Below are 13,104 nucleotides of genomic sequence, written 5' to 3'. Positions count from 1 at the left end.
TGACATTTCCGTTTTTTCCGAAAGGATGCGATGGTAATGCAAACAAGATTGATCCCGGTTTACGTAAAAGTACCTTTTACATGTACAGTACCAGTCAAAAGTTTGGACAGAGGGAATGGGAAAATGTGTCCAAACTTTTGACTGGTACTGTACGTGATGTGAACAACCTGATACTTTGCCAACCTGTGTTTTGCTTGTGTGTGTGCACGTGTATCTGTATGTTTATGTGTATGTGTATGTGTGTGCGTGTATATGTGTGTGTATGTGTGTGTATGTGTGTGTGTATGTGTGTGTGTGTATCTGTATGTGTATCTGTGTGTGTGTGTATGTGTGTGTGTATGTGTGTGTGTGTATCTGTATGTGTATCTGTGTGTGTGTGTATGTGTGTGTGTGTATGTGTGTGTGTGTATCTGTGTGTGTTTGTGTGCGTGTACATTACCAGTCAAAAGTTTGGACACATGGGAAAATGTGTTCAAACATTTGACTGGTACTGTATGTTGATGTTCTGTATTTCAAAGTCAGCATGTCACAAACTTGTCACAAAACAGTGTGACACCTAAGACGTTCCTTAGAAATACCACCAACTAATTATGGACCCGAAATGTGTCACCACAGTATGCAGTACGCTCTTTTACTTCCTCAGTTTATGTTTGAGATATGAGACTAGGTTAAATACTGTTTATAGCACTTAACCATACCATATGGTACCACTATACCATATGCATATACCTATGCTTAAAAGGAAATGGCTTTTGGAAATGAAAATATATGATGAAAACAGTTCATGATGTGAATTACCAACACAACCTTTCTAGTCCTACTGGTGACGTCAGGTAATCATTTTCAAAACCACAAATGTGCTTTATACCAAACAGTTGATTAATTCTTATTGATTGCATTGTTTAGCCATGAACCATAGACCAAGATAGGCAAGTAGAGACCTTTGGTACAGTGGCAAGGTTTATTCAGACATGGCCTGCACTTACAACAATTTGTTAGTATGCATCAAAAAAACATCTACACACAAGTTTACCCAATTAGTTGTATTATCAATAAGTGGATTTTTACAAGACAATATATTACATAAAATATTACAAAACCTCAAGACATAATTTGCAATTTGCAAAAGTGAAAAGCAGTGCAAGGGTTATTTAATAATTTCTACACTGGCAGACCAAAAAATGACAATGAGAGTTAATAACTTAAATAAAAAGCAATTCAGAACACATATGTTATTTACAAATTTTGATTCAAATAACATTAGATATGTTCACATGATAGGCTACTGTTACAAAATGTTATAAAACATTGGTGGTATTATCTGGTCTATTTGCTTAGTTCCATTTAGTGACAACAAATGCAGACGGTATATTTTTTATCAACATTTTTAATTGTTAAATGTTTGTCTGTGCTTTACATGGGCGAGATGTCACACATAGGTAGACATTCAAGTACAAAACGTGGAACAGATAGAGTGCTTCAAATGGTCCATAACCAAAATCCTCAAACCCTAAGCATAAAAGCCTAACACTAAGAGGTCCAATAAGATAGAAAAGACTCAACATGTTATAAAATGTGTATTAACCCTTAAAACACTAAATACAAAATAATCATACTGCCGTCATGGTTCAGAACCACTGGGACCCAAGGTCTGATGGCAGTATTTAAGGTTCATCTAGTACTCTGTAAACCGGTCAGGAAGCTTCTAGTTCCTGTGTGCACTATTTATAAACGTTTTGAAGAGGGCTGCTTTGCAGAACATACAGTATATAGCAGGTATCACAACTTCACTGCGCGTCGTGTAAAGCATTGTTCAGTAGAAATTATGTTGATGTCTACAGAACTACTTTCATCGGTGAGCTGAAAGCATTTTATAGTCTGGAAGGACAGACGGGAAAGCATGGAGCCACATCTACCTATATTTGAATACAGTAACATATCCTATGAGCAGATTAAAAGTTTTTTCAAACCAAAAACCTGAGCAATGTTTTCATATTTTTGTTAACTATGCTTAATATCCCTTTTTGTTTTTCACAATATCCCATAATGGTCAATTAGATTTCAAGTAATTAATATCACAAATTATCAAGAAATATTAAAAAAAGAACAGTACAGTTTTTACTGTATTTCAGATTGCAGAAAGGTTACAGGGGGAGTAATTACACTTTGTTAATTCTCATCTTGCACTTGCATGCCCTGCATAATCTGCTCTACTCAGAGAAAACAGGCTCTTTCAGGTTGCTACTATTAATCCAAAATGAATCTGTTTGTTTCACACTTCCTATTAACAATCACCAGCTGTTTCTCTTGCTGTTGTTCTCTGGATGGTTGGACTCCTTCATGTTCTTTGCTTCTTGGAGGAACATTTCTGCCTTCCTCAGCTTCTCCATGGCCCTGGCCAGCAGCTCCTCAGGGGAGCCCTTCTCTAGGCCGTCCCCCACCAGCGCAGCAGAGCTCTGCCCACCCGTGGGACTGTCTTGGGAGGCAAGAGTGGCCAGGAGATCCCCTGTTTTTTTAAGCTTAAGGTCCACTTCACTCTCAAGGTCCATGACATGGGGATGAAGAGCAGGGGGCCTGTTAGCGCTGACTCCCACCCCATCCCTGGTTGTGTCAGAGCCTGGGGACTCAGACAGCAGATCCCCCAGAGAGGCTGACCTGGCTGCGGGTTTAAGGGGAATCGGTGGGCGAGAGGACTGATTGATCCGCAAATTGAGAAAGGTTGAATGGACCTTCGGAGAGCTGACCTGGGGCCCTGCTGGGGCCTGAGCAGTGGTTGTTGCGGGGGGGTCTTTGTCCATACTCTGTCCAAGACTATCGGGGGGTTCGTTATCATCCTCGCTCACATTGATCATGTCCAGTGCGGCTTGGCTGCCCCTCAGAGCAGCCGTGGAGCAGACCATGGTGTCTCCAGCCTCTGACCCCTCACCATCATCGTCCGAGTGCTGACCACTGTCCACAGACTTCTCCTCCTCGCACTCTCTCTTTTCCAGGGACCTGTGGCATGAGGCCGGGCTGGAGCTGGGGCTGTCAGCACCTGGGTCGGCCAGACAGAGCACCACCATTGGGATTTCAGTCTTGGGGTCCACTGGGAGTTTCAGGTCCCTCTCTGGTTCCTCTGGCTTGCTGACTGTGTGGTCTGGAGGTGAAATGGTAGGTGGTGGATTTAGCTCCTCGTCAGGTGGAGTGGTAATCTTCTTGGATTCACCTGGAGGTTGAGAGACACAGGGTTCAACCTGAGTTTTAGGAGGAGGGATTTTGATAGGCTTCTTCTTAAGAGGAGTGGGTGGACAAGGGCTCTTTTTGATTGGTTCAGGTGTGGACATTGATGGTGTTGCTGCTTTGAGTTGAGACACCTTAGGCTCTTCCTCAGGATCAGTAGGCACCTCACTATCTCGGGCAGAAACATTGTCTTCAGGTGCAGGTTGTGGGGTTTCTTCTTCTGTGCTGGTAACTAACGGTTCGTCTCTGACCTCAGAGGAAGTTGGGACATCCTTAGGAGCAGACGTGGAGGACTCCACTTTTGTCACTGACTCAGTTAAGGTCGTTTGTGTAATGTCAGAGGAAGTGGTCTCAGATGTATCTCGTCCTTCTTCCTGGCCTTCATCTTTGACATCTTCTGACTGTAAACGTGTGGTCTCTGAGGTGGAGGGCTGAGTGGGCTTCTTGTCTTTGGAAGGTGGGGTGGGAGGCTTGGGGTTCTGACTGGACTGAGGGGACACGGCCAGGTTGTCAGTTGAGCTGCAGTGGGGTTTGTTTGGAGGTGTGGCTCCAAACAAACTCTCGACTCCAGCCTCCGGGTTCTTCTCCAGGTCATCGTCAGGGAAGTCCTCCTGGGAGACCTCGCCCGCTGCTGAAACAGCGGGTTTGGACTCTTTTGACGGGGGCATGGGAGGCTTGAGGACCTTTAAATCAAAACAAATCAAATTCCTATTACACGTCTATCACAACCAAGCATGGAGGTATGGAAATCAGGCATGGAAGGTTAACTTACAACTTTCTTCTCAGAGATGGTGTTGTCAGGGTCTTCACTCTCTGCCACAGCTGGGAGCTTGGCCTCTTTACTGGGGGGCATGGGTGGCTTCAAGACCTTCTTCTGAGGGCTGGGTTCTTCTGTCTGTGGAACCTCCTGGGGTTCCTCCTCCTCCATCAAGGGCTTCACCACCTCTTTGGGGGAGTCCATGGTATCTACGTTGACATAGAGGGTGCCGTTGGGTGTGCTGCTGTCTGTAATGTCCCGGTCGAGTCTTAGCATACCCTCTGAGGAAACGTTGGCCCCCTAGGGGAGGAAAGAGGAAATGGTTCTCAACAGTTGAACTGAAAATCAATGTATTCCTTCCTATTGACGGAACTGATGCCGACTTTGTTAACACACACACAAAGACACACACACACCCACACAAACACTACCTCTTTCATATGTATCCTGGTAGGGGGCCTCCTGTTGCGGTTTCCCTTGGGTCTTGTGCGTGTCACGTGATCTAAATTACTGCTCTCATCTATCTTTACCTGGGGAACACAATAAGAAAACGTATTCCAGAAACAAGAACCCATACGTGTGTGAGGGGCATACAGTACAAAGAGTCTCACACCCACTCCTTTACCTCATCCAAGACCTTGTTCTTGGCTCTGTTGATGCCGTCACTCAAAGCATTGATCCATGCCTCCTTCTCCTCAAGGTTAGCAACCTGGAACTTGACATCATTCACCTGGACGGCAGAAAACACTGACATTACAAACAAACAGAAAGAGTCAACTGCTCCATGACAAATTTTCACTCTCTTAACTTCCAAAACGGAATCCACTGAAAAAAAAAAAAACTATTACATAACTTACAATTCATAGCTCAGCTATGTACATACATTTCATTTTAGTATTACACCATAATGACCATATAAATAACTGACATTTTGAGTTTAAAACAACCCATGTTTTTCCTGACATCAATGTTGGTCAGTATACTTTCTGCCATATTGAACTGTGGCACAGCTGAGCTTCAAACTCTCACTGTGACAGTTCAAGTACATATAATGGCTGAAAAGCTTTGTGCATTTGGCATACCTTTCACTGAGGCAGAGCCAGAACTTAACAGGGTTACCCAGGAGAACTCCCAGGGGCAGCCAAGAAGCTCTTAACATCCTGGTCAGGCCCTCTCAGTCCCTTCACTTGCACAATAACAAAAGCTCCTGACTGGAAACAGCCTGAACTGTAAGTAGGCCTACAAGACATTGTGTGTTTTGCATGTACAAGCAGCATAGTTACATGTACAACATAGTTCACGGATGACAGATTTGATCTCTGGGTAGGATTTAATCTTTGAAAATACAATGTATCATAAAACATGCAAATATATGTGTATTACTTTGTCAACTAATTTGATACATTTAGATAATATTTAGGGTATGCCACAACATGTGGCCTTTGGATTCTAAATAGGTGCCTTATATACGTGCTACTGTGGACGCTAAACAAACCACCTTCAGCAGTGAGAATAGTTTCACTGCAGTGCTGTTTCTGATGACCTGACCACAGCCTGACAGAAGTAAAAGTTAGCAGATGCCTAGAAACTTCTGGGTGGACTGAGTGCTGGGGTCAGCATCAAGAACTGCTAACTTCACACTATTCTCCAAGATTAAAAGTACCTTTTGTTTTCAACCAACCCTCCACAGGAAACTGGGAAGCGCAAGAGCAATAAGCATGTGCATCCTGGATTATGTTTACCCAAGTAAAACACATACAAACAAGAGTTTCTCTTGAGACAGTGACTATGAAAAGAGGAGAGGAGGGTTAAAACAGACATGGAAGTCAGAAGATCATTTCATCTTTGCCTCTCAGTTATGAAACCATAGATTTACATCTATTATAGAGATGACATGACAAAAAAAGCTTCTGTCATCTGCTCCCTGAACTTGTTTTTATAATAGTTCAATTTGACACACTCGTTTTTCAGCTGTGTGCGTCGCTCAAAGGAAGTAAAGGATCAGCACAGTGCATCTCCCTCACTTGAGAGCTAATAATGCTTAACGACAACTATCCTGCCTCCAAAACAAACTGAAATGGCTCTGAATGTAACCTCATATGTACGTGGGTGGCACAGTCTGTCTGAAGTACAATCCTATCAAAACATAATGTGAAACTCGGAGGCTTTAAAGCAAGAACCAGAGAGAACCAGACATTTCTAGTGTTTAATAAAAGGATACAGGCCAGTGTCTACAGTCAAGCTTTAAAAGTCTTTCCAAGATGTTGTGGGATGTGTGTGTGTGTGTGTGTGTGTGTGTGTCGGCATGTGTGTGTGCTGCACTGAAATGAAGCTGTAAGCATTGGGGTCTGACTCACTCTCCTGCCTGGACACTGTGTTAGAGAGAGGGGAAAAAATGACCCACCCAAACACACACACAGACGACACACATATGCTCTCCTCTCTCCGATACACACACATACTCCTCCCCACACACACACACGCACACACACACGCACACACACACACACACACACAGGGATGAGGTATTCAGCTGTTGGCCCAGCACACACAGACCTCCCTCCCTCTGACATCTGCTCCAGTCGTGGGGTTGGCTGATGGTCCAGACTCGTCATCTGTTTGTAATACAGTGTATTTCACCACTCTGGTATCTTCTGCATTTCTTTTGACTTTTCCACATTTCCAGTGTCAGAGTTGAGGGCCAAGAAGACTTCATCTCTGCCTACATTACGAGCCTCAAATTTCAACCAGCACCAAACGTCAAACCGTTTGATTATATCAGAGCATCTTTATTGTATATCAACTCATTGTAACAAATAGACATTTAGTAAGCTATATTCATCTCCCTATGCCAGACTGAATTGCTCACAGTAATGACAACGGAAGGGGAATTCCAGAAATCAAAAACTCACGTCTCTCTACCTAAATTCAGAAATTCCCTCTATATGCCTTTCGAATCAGTCCATCAATGTACATAACAGCTTAAATTTCCAGAAAAAAAGCTTCACAAAGGGATCCTAAAAATCCAGTGGGGACTGTAAATAATCTAGAATCTAGACAGGATCTAGACTGAATCTGGACTGGAGCTAGAGTGGACAAAAATGGGAAGGTCATCCACGGGTCATCCAGATCACATGGGGGAACTGGGCTTTAACCGATGCAAAGCTATATCCCATCCACTTCCCCTCCTGCTAGAGAGCACAGGGCAAGCATATCAACAAAAGCTGCTCTGCGCACACACACAAGCAATCTCTTAGGGGTTACGTAAGGTTGCAAGTGTACAAAGCATTCTAGTTCAACACAGTTGATTGGGTTTTACAAACTGCTTGTTTTTGTTTAAAAAAAACAGTGCTATTCCGATCCCCTGTGTATGTCTTGTTTAGTAGTCCGTAGTTTCTGCCTGGGTGCCAGAGCACACATTAGCCTCATTAAAGTGTTGGCTGAACGCCTGTACCCCTGGCCACTCTCGAACCGGCCTCAGGCCTCTCCTCGTCTCCATATACCCTCCGTGACCAAACCACTCAATTCCTTCCACCTCGGTCAGGACCCAAAGACTTGAAAGCATGTAATTACAGTTAGTAGTCATTCTGTTGATGACTCGTGACACACATCTATATTGCAGCCTGAGAGAAGGAGAGGAAACGAGAAAAGATATAGAAAGATCGTACTCAGACCAACATCCTCATATTTGACAATTTCTGTCAAATTTATTTTCCTATTATTCATGTGACACGATTTCTGTGTTGAAAAAAAACCCATCCTTAAAAAGTAACTAAAATGAGTCTCTCATTTAACCGGAACTAAAGTTCAACTTACCTTATTTACAGACTTTGGCGATCGTATCAATACCAGTCTGTTCTTCTTCGTGAAGGCACTCTTCATCTCGTGGCACTTGTCATAGTTTCCCAGGTCCACTTTATCAAGGCAGTTCTGAAGGTCCTGCAACACATAGGAAGACGAAGAAGTTTACTCAGGGAAATGAGGCCTACAAACAAACTGAGGCTCTGCAACTCAAGGCACACAGAATCTGTGTATTTGTTTTTAATACTTCTGAAACAACATGGGATAACTGAGTGATTATAGTGGTTGAATGTGATTAAGAAAAGAGTTATTGAAATGATATGAAGTAAGGAAAGACAGAGCTATGACCTGTAAATAATACGCTAAAACTCGGTGCTCACACAGGAAAATCAAAACAGAATACTCAAATAAAAATAAAGAGAAGTGCATAGATGTGGATAATCTGGGTACCATACCTCTTTTTCATACACAAGAACCTGTGTCCTCTCCACTTGGACGTAGCGGTCTTTGTAGCTGACCAGAAACCTGCCTGAGGCCTTCTTCACCCAGCCAGCCTTTCCCAAGAACTGAGCCTCTTTGGGCTTGGCTGGGCTCTCTTTCACACTCTGGCAGAATAGAAAGTAACACCCAAATAGAAAATCAAATGATCTTCTTGTTTCTTTGTGCAAAGTGTGTTACGTAGAAACTAAATGTACATAAATGAGTAATTTCTTCCAACTTGTACTGATGTTACAGCAGTTGTTAGTTAATTCTTATTCTTAGGAATTCTTAGGAGGAAATTGCCTTCCAGTGTCACCTGACAGATCTAGAAAGCAGTGTGAGTTTTAAACAGATAAAGCAGGGAGTGTTAAACCCAGAGGCCCCTCAGTCTTCAAATTCAGTGTGTAGTGAGATGGGACTTCAGGATACAGAGGCTCAATTTCACAAAGACTTGTAGCTCATTCATCCCACATCCTTAACCTTCTCCACCTGGTCTGCTGTTCCCTTTCAGCTCATTATTTTATAAGCCTCTCATGTCTCATCCTCCCTTTTCTTCCCCGCCTGCAGTTGCTCCTCGCTCATATCCAAGTCGGCAAAGTAGCAATAAACTCAAGCTTGAACATTATTACAGCTGTATCGTATCTTCACCACTGCTCTCAATAATACAGAAAACTGGAACACACCAGGACACAGACCCTGTCGAGATCCACTGTAGAGTCCTCAGAGTGGAGTGGTCAAGGCAAACCACCAATCCATGAAACCAGGGGCGAATCTAGGTTCCCATTTTTCGGGGGGCTAAGACCCTAGATAAAAACTTTTATTTTTCCTGTGACCCAGCAAAACTAGGGGGGTCTGGGGGCATGTTCCCCCAGAAGATTTCTGGGAAAATATCCTTTTAAATAGTGTCCTGTAGTGGGTTTTAGGGAAGAGAAATTAACAAATTTAGATTTAAAATGTGAAGAAAAAAAAAAGTTTAAAGGGTTTGGGGGGGCTAATGAAATTTTGGGAGCTGGAGCGCCCCCCAAAATAAGGCTAGATACGCCCATGCATAACACATGGACTCTTTTTCACACTCCAGCTTTTGAGATACTAAGAAACATGAAAATGTGAAGACGTCTCTGTGGGTCTGTTTGTTGTATTGGCATGAAGACACTGAGCACATCTCAAGCTGAGAGACGTGAACGGAGGTGGTGAAGACTGAAGAGTAAAGGTCCAGGGGCCAGGCAGACCAAGGGGGCAGGAGAACACCACATACTGTAACTGTGTGATACTATTGTTTGATTTGTCTGCATTCCCCTGATAAAACTTCTTAAATGAGGCAACCAAGGCGTCCAAGTATAATAGGGTAATCAAATAAAATGAAGACATTTGCAGGTGCAGTTGTAAACTGACCAGCCCCCCTGTTCTATTGAAGGAAATTCCACAGGATATCTGGCGTCTAGATGTTTTTCCACTTTCACTACGGCAGTATGAGTAGAGCAATGTCCAAGAAAAGGGGAGCAGTTGTGAGGGGAGAAGACAGAAAGCAGAAAGAGAGAGGAGAGAGAGGGGGGAGGGTGTGTGTGTAAGGGGCGTTGGAGAGAGAGAGAGAGAGAGAGAGAGAGAGAGAGAGAGAGAGAGAGAGAGAGAGAGAGAGAGAGAGAGAGAACAGTCACACTTCTTCTGCTGCACTGTCCAGGATACAGCCCCTGGGCAAAGAGGGGACATGGCATGTCTGTGTCTCTGGCTGAAAAGAGGAAAACACTGATTGGCCTTTGTCTCTTTCTCACACACTGATGGGGAAAAGTGGAACATATCACACACCACAGCACAATAACAGACAGCACGGCACACTGCCTGAAAATGGGTGTGGTGACATTACAGTAAAGAAAAGAGAAGTTTTATGACTCTGAGCTCAGTTGGCTGGGCTCTATATGTCTTGGACTGGCCTTGTTACTAACACAGTGACATAATTCACTTTTTATGTTTATTAGCCAGCCTGATTGGTTAGCATGAGTGCTAGATATTTTTCATAGCTAACAGGAAACTGGCCTGCTAACATAAACTTGTATACAGGAAGAAGACTTTGGGGCGACCTATAACCAACTTGTCACACTAACCAAGTGCTACTACTACTCCAACTTGCAAAGACAACGACATTTGATGATTGATCTGTAAGACAATCCACCTTTTTATCTGAAGGAACTCACTGTATAGGCTAAAGTATATAGTTTTGTATCAAATCTGCCAAGCTCGTACAGTATAACAAGTTCTTAAAAGAGTAAGTAAAAACATGGGGATTTGTAAGTGATACACACCTCTGTGAACATGTGTTCCTCATAAAGCCTTGCCCATAGAGCTCAGAGAAACGGGTCTGAATAGAGCTCCCTGCTGGCCTGACCGGCATGAACTCACCACAAGACCTCATCAGCAGCATCTGAGCTCATAACATCACTGAGACACACAGCAACCTTAGCATCACAAGATCGCATGAGACAGGATGGAAGGAAAGACAAAGAAGGCTGGTGGAGAGTCAAGAGAGTTATTTATGATTTATTTCTTTATTTTAATTTTGGGGGGCGGGGGGGGGGGGGGGGGGGTGGTGTCTAAAAAAACATCAAACAAATGGATGTCCCAAAACAGTGTCCTCTCTCCAACATCCCCACCAGCTCTCTCCAGGACTTATCAGCCGCACCATCAGAGTGTTAAAGGACTCTGGCACACACACAGCCATTGTAGGACACCAGCCTCAATGCCAGGACGATGGCCAGGGAGGGTTCATTGTTTTCTGCCTTGACACATAATGTACAAGTCTGTTTCCTCAGGAATGAATGGGCCATGCAGCCCCACCATGTGTTCTGGGCTACTCACTGCTGAATGAGCATTACAGAATGACCCTGAGGATGGACAGAGACATTATGGAGCGCCTTGTTCTCTCTTTCTAACACAAAGAGAGAGCGAGAAAGAGAGAGGGTGAAATGATTTTACAGAAAAGGGATAGCTAAACTAATGAGATGGGTGTAGTTCAGTGTTACAGCATTTCCCTGCAGATCAAGAAGATGCAAGTTCAAATCTCCCTTGTCTGTCACTTTGGAAAAAAGCATCTGCTAAATGAATATAAATACTTTATTACTAAGTTGAGAGTGGTAGGCCCGTGGGCGAAGTCAAACACCTGGCTAGGCAGGCTAGGACTGAACACAAACCCAATGCACCCACAGCAAGGTTTAAGTTTTCTCCTGATAGTGGGATTAGGGTTAGTTAGGTCAGTGTGACTTAGACCAGAAGGTGGACCCAGTCCCTAACAATGTGAGGCAGAAGTCATTACAGACACATGTAAACCATGTAGTGTGGAGGATGATTACTTTACTTTTGAGCTATGGGACATTAACTGGAAGGGATGGGCTGCTCCAGTGTCCACACCATAGGTCACTGTGCCAGCGCTGGCTATGTCGTAATTCAATAAAAAACTCATTTTGAAAGGCATGAAGGGTTGGGTTAGAGTTTATCAGTAGGCTACTCATTTGTTTCTTGTCTATCACTTCTCTGTTGAAACTTCTTCTTTTTTTATCTAGATACTTCCTGAATCCCTTTTCACTATTTTCCGTATCTGCAACAGGTTTTGTAAACTAGGCTACCCGTGTTGTGGAAGTCATTCATCATAAAAACAATAAGGCACTCAAAATGCAAAACCAGCTAACAAAGTATTTCAATATAATTAAGTCTTATTGCCGTATGCAAGCATTGCAACTTCATCCGGCATAATAATCTTGAAGTGTGAACTTGTGTGCCACAAGTTCACACTTCAAGAAGAAAATTGCGTTGACTCCAGTGAAAATGTGTAGACTGCTGTGACAAAGGCACCGGCAGCCTGACAGCTCCGCAGGTGCTCATTTGCCACCTTAGAATGGAATTGTGAATGCTGGTAGCGTGCCGCATCAGTGCGTACGCTTAATATCCATTTCTACCCTGAACTGTGTGATATCACTTTGTGCAAGTCTCCTGCAGTCCTTTTCGGCAACTTCATCTCTGCTGCCTTGATGCCTATTGTGAGTTCAATTATTGACACATTTAATAAAGCGGCATTTTTAAACTTCTGTTGAAGAATTCCACAAGAAAACTATGCATGAATTCTCGTACAAATGCAAAGTGGCCGCACACACGTAGCAGAAAGCAAATAAAAATAGGCTACTCACATCTTCCATGATAAAACACTACGATCCGTTATGTACAAGAAAAACCCTCGACGGCGAGTTTATTCTTGACAAAAAGCAGTAAATTGTCTTGTTGGCGACAACAAGAGGTACATATCAAACATGACGCAAAAGTGGAAAAAAAATCAAATAAGGAACTAAAGTTTTGACGCTGGACCGTTGTCTCTTTTTTCCTCTTTCGACTCAACGAAGAGTTGAAAAAAGTTTGGTTTCCGGTAAGTCCCTGAATGCCTCAGCGCGTCAACAGAAATACACTTGAATTGAAGTAAAGCGCTTCGCGTAGGAGCAGTGATGACCGTGACGAATTGATGGCCTTGAATTGTGCAGTGCGAAAGTATGCATTCTTCAGGAACGTTATCAGCTTTCGTCTATAAGGAGCTCGAAAGTTATACATTTTTTATAGTTAGAAAGAACCTTTTGTGTCATGGTACTAATACAGTCGACAACAACCACATCAATTAAAAGCAAGCTGCTATCCTCTTCCTCTTTTTGTATTGCTGAATTTACTTTCATTTTATATAGCTAGTATTTATGATTATTGGCAATTATGATCGTTTTTTTGTCAAAATGAAACTATCATTAATGTTAACAAACTTTTTGTTTGCAGATAATTTCGGTTTATAGGTCCATTTTCTAAAATTATCATGTAGTGTTTTA

At 43.0% G+C, this 13,104-nt stretch overlaps 1 protein-coding gene across 1 annotated transcript; it reads right to left on the bottom strand.

Annotated features, from left to right (window-relative positions):
• Nucleotides 1-947: 947 nt before the first annotated feature.
• On the bottom strand, nucleotides 948-12,654 carry plekho2 (pleckstrin homology domain containing, family O member 2). The gene is made up of 7 exons (XM_047041974.1): nucleotides 12,430-12,654; nucleotides 8,233-8,382; nucleotides 7,793-7,915; nucleotides 4,602-4,706; nucleotides 4,408-4,506; nucleotides 3,992-4,276; nucleotides 948-3,902 (listed from the first exon to the last, which is right to left on the bottom strand). The coding sequence occupies exons 1-7, from the start codon at nucleotides 12,436-12,438 to the stop codon at nucleotides 2,292-2,294; spliced, it is 2,382 nt and encodes a 793-aa protein (XP_046897930.1). The 5' UTR covers nucleotides 12,439-12,654; the 3' UTR covers nucleotides 948-2,291.
• Between the last annotated feature and the right edge of the window lie 450 nt (nucleotides 12,655-13,104).

Source organism: Hypomesus transpacificus, chromosome 19 (assembly GCF_021917145.1).
Source record: "Hypomesus transpacificus isolate Combined female chromosome 19, fHypTra1, whole genome shotgun sequence".
NCBI classification, from domain to species: Eukaryota; Metazoa; Chordata; class Actinopteri; order Osmeriformes; family Osmeridae; genus Hypomesus; species Hypomesus transpacificus.
The sequence above is the reverse complement of the archived record's forward strand: the minus strand, read 5'-3'. Positions and strand labels throughout refer to the sequence as shown.